Source organism: Otolemur garnettii, unplaced genomic scaffold (genome assembly GCF_000181295.1).
Source record: "Otolemur garnettii isolate 467f Iridium unplaced genomic scaffold, OtoGar3 scaffold00007, whole genome shotgun sequence".
Classification (NCBI taxonomy): Eukaryota; Metazoa; Chordata; class Mammalia; order Primates; family Galagidae; genus Otolemur; species Otolemur garnettii.
Window position 1 is genome coordinate 9,150,658 of NW_003852402.1, and position 11,960 is coordinate 9,162,617.

The following is an 11,960-nucleotide window of genomic DNA, read 5'->3' on the forward strand; positions in this document are numbered from 1 at the left end:
AAGGGCAACATAGTGAGACTCTGTCTCAAAAAAAAAAAAAAAAAAAAGAAGATTTCATTGTTTGACACAAGGGAAAGCAGAGAAAACATCATCATTAAGTGTTCCCATTTGATTGTGATTTCAGGCTCTGACAACAGTCGAGCCTCCATCCCAGACTCAATGGACCAAATAGCCACAGATATTCTCACTCTGGGCAATAGGCCAACCTGGGAGAGGACAGAGCACTTCACTCTGGTGAAAGAGACCACTCTGTGCTGCCCTGGGTCAGGTTCCAAGGGCCCCGTCCCCGTCTTCACAGAGCCCTGTTTCCCGAGCTCCTCCCCGGACCCCCTCAGCTCCCTAGGGCCTCACTTCAGAGTATCGCCATGACCTGGGAGCTTCACAGGTGCTGTGAGGGGATAGCACACAGCTCCTGGGACACTGCTGAGACCCTGAGTGGGGCACTGGCAACCTGTTCTTCCTCCCTGCTCTAGGCTGGGCAAAGTCCATAGAACTGGTAGAGCTGGGACCTCGTGTAAAGCAGCATAGACCCAGACCAAAGCAGAATGTCCACTCTAGCCCCAGAGGGAACCAGCACCCTGCCCAGGTGAGGACTTGGGAGGTGGAATATGGAGGAGGAGAAGGGTCCTGCTACCTGCCCCAGGATAGCACAGATGGCATCTTTCTCCAGAGCAGGGTCCCAGGTCCTCTTCCAGCTCAGCTCCTTTGCCCAGAATGACTACACTTTGTAGCTTTTTGGTCACTTGCTTCTAGGATGCAGGTGGGGCTGTTGTCAGAGCCCAGAAATTCAGATCAAAGGATCAGGGTTGATCCAAGTTCTCCACTCATGTATCCTTCTGTGTGACATGTTGGAGTGGGTGTCTGGGAAGTATGGGGCATCTTGTGGAAGGTCCTCTAATCTCATGTCACTGTGTGTGTCTGTGGTTCTGTCTGGCCAGGACAGCACTGCACATTTTCTGCCCTGAACAGCTGCCTGTGAAGCCCATTCTTTGTCACATGTGTAGCCCCTGGGGTCCTACAGAATATACTGTGATGGGAGCTTCCTACTGTCATCAAGCAAAAAAAGCCACATATCCTAGAGCCAGAAACCAGTGCAGGAGGCAGGACAGACACAGGTGAGCCTCAGCCCTCACCCCTGCTGCCCTGCCCCTGCTGTCAGTCTCTGCCCCTGACCTCTTCCTATGTGCTGAGCTCCCCTCCCTGCTGGGCCTTAGCTGGGCTTCCGGGGCTGCTCCTCTCCCCCTCCCCCTGTGCTGGGCCAGCCCTGGACCTGGCTTATAGTTGGGCTCCTTCCCCACCTTTTGGCCCCTCCCTGGGTCTCAGCCATGACCCCTGGGTAAGGGCCCAGTGCTGCCCCATGTCCTGATGTCCTGATGAAGAGTTCTCTATTAGGCTCTAGTGATGCCTTTACAGTATCCTGCCTTCTCTATCAGGCTGCCAGTGGACCAGGAAGGGGCCCGTGATGGCTAGGGCTTTGCTGCTCCAAGAGATTAATTCTCCAGTGGACAGAAGGACATGTGGCAGGGGCATCTACAGGGAGCCATAGCAGTTCCTGGGGGGCTCTCTCGAAACTTCTAGGCAGAGGCACATCTAAAAGCTGCTGTATCCAGGCTGGTGAAACTGTTATTCATGTCTGGGTTACCCTGTGCTGGTATGTGGGAACCAGAAGCCCAGACGATGGCTGCCCCTGTCCACCCTCAGGCAGGGCAGGGTCCTGGCCTCCCTCTTGGCTGGAGACGAGACCCACCAGCCCTCTTGCCTCTCTTCTCTGAGCCCTGGTCCATATGCCGCTTTGACAATGTGTCGCAGAGCATTGAGCTCTGGGTGGCTTGTTGTCCAATGTGCTTTAGGCGTGTTAATCCAAGGCCCTGGCTGTCGTCACACAGGTCTGCAGAATGGTGGTGGGCTCAGCTCTCTGCTCTGTAAAACTCAGTCTGACCTTCGTGAGTCCACAAACATCCACGTGGGGCTGATGTCACAGCCGAGAAAACAAAACTGAAGCTGTGTGGAGAACCTAAAGGGTGTGTCGTGGCAGAGAACTTCCCTATTCTGTGACACCAATGTGGGTGCCATGCCAAGTCCAGTGTTTAGAAAGGGGAGGGAAACAGCACCAGTGACTCACTGGGTTCCAGGCCCAGTCGCATCTGCTGAGAAGGGAATCTCCCAGAACATACCCTGACCTCAGCACGAGAACCCCGTGCCTTCCTTACTCTCAGACCCATCCTCCACTCTAGTGGAAACTCCAGCAGGATGTAGGACTATCTGCATTTTCATCCAACATTCCAGAGGCAGTGGTGGGGTGCAGGGGGAGGCTGTTATTCCCAGCAAAGGGCAGGATTTTCTTCCATCTTCCTAGCAGTGGACACAAGGAAGGGGCATGCTGTCACCTCAGGAGTCACAGTCACTCTGGGGAGTCCAGCATTGATGTGGGGTCCAGAGTTCACCATGAGGCTCTATTGATGCCCCCACAGAATCCCACTCTCCTCCGGCAGCATGTTCTCCAGGAGAGGCCAGGTGTGTCTGGGCCTTTGGCCACCAGGAGAATCAGGTTCTAATGGACAGGGGACATCTGTGCTGATGGGGGGCACATATGGAAAAGGGGGCACAGCAGTCCTTTCCCTGCACTTCCCTGTGGTGCTTCTGAAAGCTGCTGTATCCAGGGCCTGGAGTGAAATCGCCACCCACTCCTGTATGGGTCACCCTGTGCTGGCACGTGGGAGCCAGAAGCTCAGGTGACCTGCCACCCCCAGGTAAGGGTGAGGTCCTGGCCCCTCTCTTGGCTTGGGAGTAAACATTTTACTGCAAGGTCATCTCTCATCAAATAAGAAGAGTTACAGATGTGACATTGTGGAGTAGAGGAGTGACGGTAGAAGAATCTGACCTTTTGGTGTGTGGGGGTAGAGAGAAACAGGGACATACCTGTCAGTGACTCACTCACAGGGCACCTGAGCTACAGGTGAGCACTGTGCTGCTGTGGAGAGTGAAGAGCAGGTGTCAGTGAGGGCAGCTGGTCACTCACACTGATCCTCCCCCCCTCTCCCCAGGCCCAGCCAAGTCCTCCGCCCCCAGCACACCTCAGGGTCCAGGCAGAGCCCTGGCTGGGGAGGGAGCTCACTGCAGAGACCAGCCTGGCCCCTGAGGGGTCTGAGGGCAGAGCCCCCTGCAGACTCACTGGGAGTCTTCTCTCTCCTTTCAGGCTTGTCCCAGGATATCAACCAGGGCCAAGCAGGTTGTCTTGGGATAAAAGTGTAACCCAAGAACAGGTTTCTGGAAAGACCCCCCTGGGAAGCAGGTTCTATGTGTGCGAAGAGGAGTACAGATAGGAGGTGGCTGGGGGCAGGGACGTGAGTGGATAGCCCAGCATTCCTGGGCCCTGGCTGCTGCTGGTCCCAGGTCCAGGGTCAGGTCTTTTTCAGAGGTGGACCTGAGGTCAAGCCATCCACAGCTCATGGGGTCCTGGCAGGGTAGGGGAGGACAGTAGAAGTGGAAGGGCACCCTGAGGTGAAGCTCCCAGCTGCCCCTGCCCCACCCAACCTCCAGGTCCCTGGGCCAGCCTGTCTTTCTGAGCTCTTGGGTCCATGTGGCCCCCTCTACCCTCCCTGAGCTGGCGTCTCTGCATCCTGAGGCTGTCTCCCTGTGGGAGAAGGGCAGATATGCTGTCACGCCAACACCCCCAGTGCTCTTCAGGGGAGAAGGCTCCCTGAGCCCCATGTCTATTGGAAAGTCAGCGGGAAGTGTCCTTGTCAGTGGCAGGGACACTCTGCACAGCAGGGGCTGTCTGGATAGAGAGGGGGAGGCAAGGTTGGGGTCATGGTTCCAAGGGGGCTTGGCTAGGCTAGGGGCAGGGGCAGCGAGGAAGGAGGACATGCGGAGGACTGGTGGGTGGGAGACACCCCAGAGCTTGGGCTGAGGAGCCAGGCTGGCAGGAGGGAGTCCCCAGGGAGGGCAAGCAAATAGCTGTCCCCTGGGGGGAGCCTTCCTGGGTCTCCCCCCAGACAGCTCAGGGAGGGTTGTGGTGGCAGAGGCTCTAGGACACGTTTGCTGGGGGCAAACAAAGCTGGTTGGGCAGAGGCTGTCCCTCTGGGCAGCAGGAGCCAACTAAGAAGGGTAGGGGATTTCCCCCTGGGCAAGGGCCTATGTAGCCAGAGCCCCCACACCTCATGCACCCTGAACTGGCAGCTCAGGCTGTCTATGACCCGCTCCTGCCCTCATGGATTCAGAAACACTTTCTAGCCTTAGTAACTAGGGGCTGGGGTAGAACTGCCTGGGGTGGTGTGACACCCCTTCAGGCCTGTTGGAGACATGGGCAGGGAGCTCTGATGGCTGTACCTTGCAGCAGGTGTGCAGGGATGTGGGTTCTGGTCAGACACACGCCCTGACACATGCCAGGATGAGTCCATAGGATTGCCACCTGAGACACAAATGGGGCTGACACCATCCAGAGCATGTCCTCTTGTGCAGAGGGGATCAAGGTCTGGGAGTGGAGAGACAGGAGGTGCCCTCACAGCAGAGGGGTGGAGCACACTCCCAACTGTCTATGAGGAGTGGTGGCCACCAGTAAATGTAGGAGACACTGGTGAAGTTTCTTCCTGAAGACAGTGACTGGCAGACTTTAGTGGTAAAGAGCCCCTTGCTCAGTGTGGCATCCAGCATGGGAGTGTCCCCATGATATGGTCTCCCCCTGCATGAGACAGCTGGCCAGGACAGGGCTGTCAGGAACATGGGGCTGTCCCATGGGGTCCACGCTACCAGCCCCTCCAGCAGAAAGTGTGCTGGGCCTAGCAAGAAGACCCAAGGAATGATGGGACGAGCCTGTAGCTAGGACTCAGGGGCTGGCTTGGGACAAGAAGACAACTTCCTCCCATTTTTGAGTGCCTGGAGTATGAGGAAAGATCACAGGGGTGGCCCTTCTTTTGGGTATGTGTCCCTGAATCCATCTGCTCCCTGGGGCCCTGGGCAGGTCTCAGTACCTCTTTGAGCCTCTATTGTGTCCTCTCAGTCATGGGGATAGAAATACTCCTTGCTCTCATTTGTGATCGACAGGCAGAGGAAGGCTCAGCACTCATGTGTCCCTTCCCTTCCCTGAGCGTGGATGAAGGTCCCAATCCTCCTCTTAGGGCAGATGCCCTCCTCCAAGTGCAGGACTCCAAGTAGGTCCCTGGATGCAGCAGGACCCCGGGAGCCAGGACCAGGCAGGGCCTGGGTAGGCCACTGTGGGGGATGTGGGATCAGCTGCGTTGAAGCCCAACTTCTGGGAACACTAGGGCCTGTGGGACCTTCCTCCAGCATGTGGACTCATGTCCTCCCACATGTGCCCTGTTCTCCTGCCTTCCAGCTCCTGATGCCCAAAATGACCAAATTGTGATGAGAGCTTCTTTCACCCAATGTCATCCATAGCTTCCTGGTAGGACTGTTAAGGAGTGGGGAAATCAAAGCCAAAGCTGGCCTGACTAGGCAGAAAAGCTTGTTCTGTGACCGTGATGCGGGTGGCATGCATGGCCTGAGTTTGGGAAAGGGTGGGGCACAGCACCACTGAGTCAGCAGCTTTCGGGTCACTTCCTAAGACACCTACAATATATAAAGTTCCCAAGTACTAAGAGGGTGTCAGTGAGGATCACATCATCCTACCCTGTGCCACTCCCAGAAGCAGGAGGCACCAGACCCAGGAACTGTCACCGGACAGGACGTGCAGTTCAGCCCAGCACCAAGGCCCAGGTACCTCAGGCTCCTCAGGGCATCTCTGCTTCTGAGCCTCCTCTGCCAGCTGTCTGGGGGCTCCCTCCTCTTAGCCTTAAACCCGTGGTGACCCTCCTCTCCTCCTGACCCTCTCTCTGGGCCTACCCGATAGCTCTGGGGTCCCGCTGTGGTTTCCAGCCCTGGGCTTTCAGCCAGGAGCCCCAGTCCTGGGTCTCCTCCTACCTCCCGGGGCAGGTGTGGAGGGAGCCAGCACCTCCCTGGAGATGATAAGCTGCACCCCAGTGAGTGAAGATGGCTTCACGGGGGATTGTCCCCAAGTGCCTTTCAGTGAACATCTACCATTTGCTGCCAACTAGCCAGGTCTCCCACCCTGGCTGAGCCCTTTCCATACCCAATCCCATCCCACGTCACCAAATACCAGCAGCAGGGAATGGTTCCCAGCACCATTTTGCTATGTGGAGTCTTGTGTCCTTGTCCTGAGAACACGCAGGTGGGCGGTGGAGAGCCCAGGTTCACCCCGAGTCTAAGTGCACCGGAGCTGTCATTGGGATTTCCCCCAGGACACACTAGGTCAGTGGTTCTCAACCTTCCTAATGCCGTGATCCTTTAATACAGTTCCTCATGTTGTGGTGACCCCTAACCATAAAATTATTTTCATTGCTACTTCGTAACTGTAATTTTGCTACTGTTATGAATTGTCATATAAATATCTGATAGGCAGGATATATTTTCATTGTTACAAAGGGGTCACGACCAATAGGTTGAGAACCACTACACTAGGCAGAGCTCCATTAGGGGATACACAAGGGTGGGACAGGATGTCAGGCCGAGCTAGTATTTCCTGCTCAGGAGTCCTAGGGTGGCCACCAGGCCTGTGAGACAGACTGGGAGATGTCAGGGCAAAAGGAACCCAGGACCTGAGCAGGACATGGTGTCCTCTAGGGCAGAGGGCTGAGGGCTGGAGAAGGCCCAGAGTGAGGGACAGAGCCATGAGTCACCTGGGAGCTGGAGGAGGAGCTCCAGCAAGGGGGGAGGTATTGTGGTCACATCTTGGAAGTCCCTAAAGCAGCAAGATCTGTGGTCACTGATGTCAGAAGGTCGGACACCAGGGCTTCATATGGGGTTTGTCAACGAGGAAACACCACATGCCCAGGCAAGTTGGAATTTTAACACTAGTTATGGCAACTCATTTGGAACTTCACCAACCAAAAAATAGCTGGTAGCCTGTATTTTCTATTTTTTTTTTTTTTTTTGAGACAGAATCTCATTCTGTCGCCCTGAGTAGTGTGGGTCATAGTCAAATTCTTAGGCTCAGGTGATCCTCCTACTTCAGCCTCCCAAGAGCTGGAACTTCAGGCATTTGCCACAACACCTGGTTAGTTTTTCTTTTTTAGTAGAGATGGGGTCTTACTCCTACTCTGGCTGGTCTCAAACTCCTGTGCCTCCCAGAGTGACAGGATTACTTGGTGTGAGCCACAGTGCCCAACCTATATTTTCATTTTGTAACCGTGGCCGCCCTATTTAGGTGGAGGAGCAGAACAGGGACAGGGTAGTGGGGATAAAAGGAAGGAAAGGCAGACAGTGAGGCTGGACTGGGGACACTTCATCCACACAGGGAGGCCCTAAGGCCACAGCGTCCCTCTTGGGTGGGCATCATCCCCACTGGCCAGCTGAGCCAGGTTCCCGCTGCAGCAGCACCTGCCCCATTGGCAGTTCCCCCAGGGCACGTCTGGCTACATAGGCACCTCTTCCCAGCTCTATGAGGCTTTCTCCAGAAGACCTGCCTTTTCCTTTTGGATTCCTGCAGCTCTTTCCAATTCATCTCATCTTGGACCTGGAAACAAGTAACCTGACCTTTCCTGGCAGGGTTTGTCCCTGTGTGTAGGACTGAGACACTGGGGCAGGGAGGGTCCAGCTCCATGTGCTTCTCACGTCTACATGTAAGAGCCTGGAGTCTGAGGCTCAGCTCTGAGTTCCTGCAGGGGACATATTGGGCTGTGTGGGTTCTGGACCCCTCTTGGCTCTACTCAAGCCCAGAGCTTTGCCCACAGTGCGAGCATGAGGTGTGTTTGTTGACTTAAAAGCCAAGAGGGGTGAATGTGAAGACCTGGGAACCATGTGCCTGGCTTCCCCCTGGGCTCTCAATACCAGTGGGACAATAGCCAGGGTGTGGCTGGTGCTACTGAGCACTCAGTCTGTCGGGGGACTGTCCTCAGTGCTCCTCAGACTGTCACATCTACTCATACAACATAGGCAAGAAGATTGGATCAAGGCAAGAGGTCTCCTGGAACATTAACCAACACGAGGACTCTAAAAGTGACACATACCACAAAGGACACAAATACCTCTGAATACAAATCCAAAGAAGGCAGAGGCGCTACATCCAAAGTAAAGGACTTGGCTCGGCGCCTGTGGCTCAAGCGGCTAAGGCGCCAGCCACATACACCTAAGGTGGCAGGTTCGAATCCCCAGCCCGGGCCCGCCAAACAACAATGACGGCTGCAACCAAAAAATGGCCGGGCGTTGTGGTGGGCGCCTGTAGTCCCAGCTACTTGGGAGGCTGAGGCAGGAGACTCGCTTGAGCCCAGGAGTTGGAGGTTGCTGTGAGCATGATGCCATGGCACTCTACCCAGGGGGATAGCTTGAGGCTCCGTCTCAAAAAAAAAAAAAAAAAAAAAAAGTAAAGGACTTAGGGAAGGAGGGATCATTTTCAAAGCGAAGGCCATAGTTCAAGGAACAACATGGGGAAATTCTCAGGGATGATGAAAACGGAAACCTTCAACATTAAAAGGCCAGGGCGAGGCAAACAGAAGACTGGAACGTCGGACGGAATCCCTGACATTGCAGGTGACTGACCGGGTGTCCTCTAGAGGAGCAGCTTCCTGTGGTCCCCTCATCAGTGCACATGGATGTGCGGCTTTGTGCCGGTTCAGCACAGTGACGATTTTTAAAGATCACAGAGGAACACAGAACCTCTGAGCACGAGGGTGAGGTGGCATTTCTAGGCAGCTGCCAGGATGCTGGAAGACAGCAGAGCCCCGCACCCCCTTCTCAGGGAGCTTTGCCGGGTGACAAGTCCACAGCAGGCTCTGGAAGGGCAAGTGCAGCAGGGGACGCGTCTGGGCACGGGGCCCTTACCTCAGGATTGTTCCCACACTCTTGCTGAGGACACAGTCCAATAGATAGGGCGGACTCTCACAGGGAAGGTGCTGGGTATCCAGGGAACCAGGGCCGCACCCTGGGGTGATTAAGGGACAGCCCTGGGTGACAGCTGTCAGCTGGCCTGGTCAGCCTCCCTGCAGAGGCAGGAGGGTGCCAGTGGGCAGGGTTTGTAGGGAGGAAAGGAGTATTCAGTGATCAAAGAGGTGACTGCCACTGGGAAAACAGAGGCAACAAGGAAGTAAACAAGAAAGGACAGGCTAGAGACACATCACTGTGACCAAGACCTGGCATCTGTGCCTGCTTGTGGCCACAACAGAGCTTCCATTCCCTCAGGGGACCCACAATCTGCCTGACCACAGACATCGCTGGACACTCAGAACTGTCATCTGTCATCCAGGTGCCCACCAAGGACAAGGGAGGGTTGGGATCAGGTTCAGCCATCTGACCCCTGCCTTGAAGGGAGTAATGGACAGGGAGAAAACTTCTAGAGAGCTCTTTCCTCAGGGCTAAAGCCTGGAAGGATGGTCCTTGGTTTCTCCTCCCAGGGTCTCTGGAGCAACAGGCCTCTTGTTCTTTGCACAGCTTTGCTGTCCGGCTCTTCCTGCAACCCCATGAGCACCTGTTTCCACACAGTCCAGTGTCTGTCTGGTCAGCTGCGCTGTTTCTTTGCTTCCACCCAAAGATCTCTGCAGAGAAGCATGAGACACAGGCACAGGGAAGGGTCTGTGCTGCTCCAAGTGGGATGCAGGTGAACCTGGGGCCGCGTGCTGCCTGCTCGCAGGACCGCAAAAGGGCACTAGGAAGAGTTCTCTTCCAGATGCAAAAGTGTCATCCCACAATTGCCCTTGGCCCTCCAGGAAAGGAAGGGTCATCTCTACTTGACTGTAGTAAGGAAAGGAGCTTTGCAGACCTTCGGGTTTAAACTGTAGGAAGTAACAGGTATTTAGGCAACAGAGCACTTGTCATTTTTCATCAGTGTGACAATGGAAGGCTAAAGGTTCAGAGTGGAGTTTTCCTGCCTTTCTTTTTCCTCTCCTTTCCCTGATGGACTCACTCAGGAGTGTCCTGCCCTGAGGCAGATGTGTCTTGAGTCAACCCTACAGACAGGAGGAGAAGCCCCAGTGACTCCACCTTGAGCTGGCAGAGCCGGGACAGGGCATATGGAGAGGCCAGGGGACCAGGCACAGCCCTGCCCGGGGGGGGAGGGGCAGGACCTCCCCAGAACATGTCAGCTCACTGCCCTGATCCTGGTGAGACCCTGACAAGACCAAGGGTGCCCCCCGGGCTGTGCTGTCTCTGCAGTGAGGCTGTAGGGGTCCGAGAGGGAGGGTTGGAGGCTGCGGCAAGTGAGTGGAAGCTTTTCTAACAGGTGCCCTAGGATGTGGGGAACCGCAGAGGGATGTAGGGTGCAAAGTGAGTGATGTGGGTGGTCCCAGGAGGAGTCTTCTGTCCATGAGCATTCCCCACTCTTGTCCACAGACACCTGATGGATCCAGACACATTCATGTACAACTTCACAAACGACCCTTCAGTCCTTGGGCAGCACCAGACCTACCTGTGTCACAAGGTGGAGCTCCTGGATGGTGACTCCTGGGTCCCTCAGAACCAGTACAAGGGCTTCCTGCAAAACAAGGCAAGCAGCCCAGCCACCCACATCCAGACAGGGCCTCTCCAGTCCAGGGACATTTATTCCTAGAAGCTTCTTGGGTATGCATCTGATGCCCCCAGAGTTTCTGTTAACTATGCTTTCCACAGCCTCTGCTGATCGGCCCTAAAATGAGGTAGGTGGCTTTGGCTTCAAGTGATTCTCCATGGTAGGTGGCTTCAAGCCACATATCATTAACTAGCCACTTGTTCCAGGGCCTACTACCATGAACTCAATGTTATCCATAGGTCTAAGGCTCAGCCACTCCCTCCTGCTATGATCTGAGGGTGTAAGGCAGAGGTAAGGGTCTGTCCCAGGGCCCGTTGGTGTCAGATTGGCCTAACACTCACATGGCTTCTCAGGACCCTGCCCAGGACCCCTCATAGCAGCACCTCTCACGGGAACATCTATAGAAGGTTCCATTTGAGGACTCAAGCCAACCTGACTTCATAGGCAAAGGTTCTCAGTGTTTGCTCCTGGTCTACTTCTGGCGAAGAGAGACAGAGGTGGAACAGGGGGCAGGAGAGGCCATCCTGAGAGTCTGGCCTAGAAACAGGCTCTGTCAGGGTGCCAGGGAGGCCAAGCCTCAGGGGAAGAGCAGGGACTGACCAAGTCACATCCCACCCACTGTCTTCTCCGCTCTGGTGTCTTTAGCATGACTAGCTCCCAGTGTGTTGTTGAATGTCCTTCACTCTGCAGTTTGGGCAAATTTCCTTAATTCTATGGGCAATAATATTGACAACCACCCCATGATCCAAGGACTCTGGGGTGCGTCCTGCCTGAGCCTGTTGTTCCTCTCACTTGTGCACAGGGAGCCCTTTTGGTTTGTTTCTATATCTCTCTTGGGCCCAGCACAGGATGAGTCACAGAGTAGAAGCTTCTAGAATGATTGCTGCAGATATGTAGGCAGGAATAGAGAGATAACGGGTCATTACCCCATGAAAGAGGTAATGGGCATCAGGCCAATGACCTTGGGGTTCTTCCCTCCACCCCGCTCTGCAGCTCCTCCCTGCACAGCAGGGCCTGGGTGAGGGTCCCCCTAAGGCTCTGATCTCAGGTGCAATGTTTGAGGGTGCTCCAGAAAGTCAGGTATTAGAGAAATCACATCTTCATGTGAGAATGAAATTTTTAATGTGTTACTTAATATCATTTTTTTTGTGTGTGTGAGACAGTGTCTCAAGTTGTCGCCCTGGGTAGAGTGCTGTTGCATCACAGCTCACAGCAACCTCATACTCTTCGGCTTAAACGATTCTCTTGCCTCCACCTCCCAAGTGGCTAGGACCACAGGGGCCCGCCACAACGCCTGGCTACTTTTTGGTTGCAGCTATCATTTTTGTTTTGGTGGCCCTGGCTTGGATTGAAACCTGCCAGCTCTGGTGTATGTGGTTGGCATCCTAGCCACTTGAGCTACAGGCGCTGAGCCACTTAATATCAAATTTAGTGACAAACTTCATGA

At 54.9% G+C, this 11,960-nt stretch overlaps 1 protein-coding gene across 1 annotated transcript in view; it reads left to right on the plus strand.

The window, feature by feature from the left end:
* The window catches only part of LOC100951096 (DNA dC->dU-editing enzyme APOBEC-3G-like), a 33,750-nt gene that overhangs the window by 19,822 nt on the left and 1,968 nt on the right, over nt 1-11,960 (plus strand). The window contains exon 6 of the mRNA XM_023509198.1: nt 10,336-10,492. Within this exon, the coding sequence (XP_023364966.1) occupies nt 10,336-10,492 (157 nt within the window). The remainder of the gene's footprint in view (nt 1-10,335; nt 10,493-11,960) is intronic.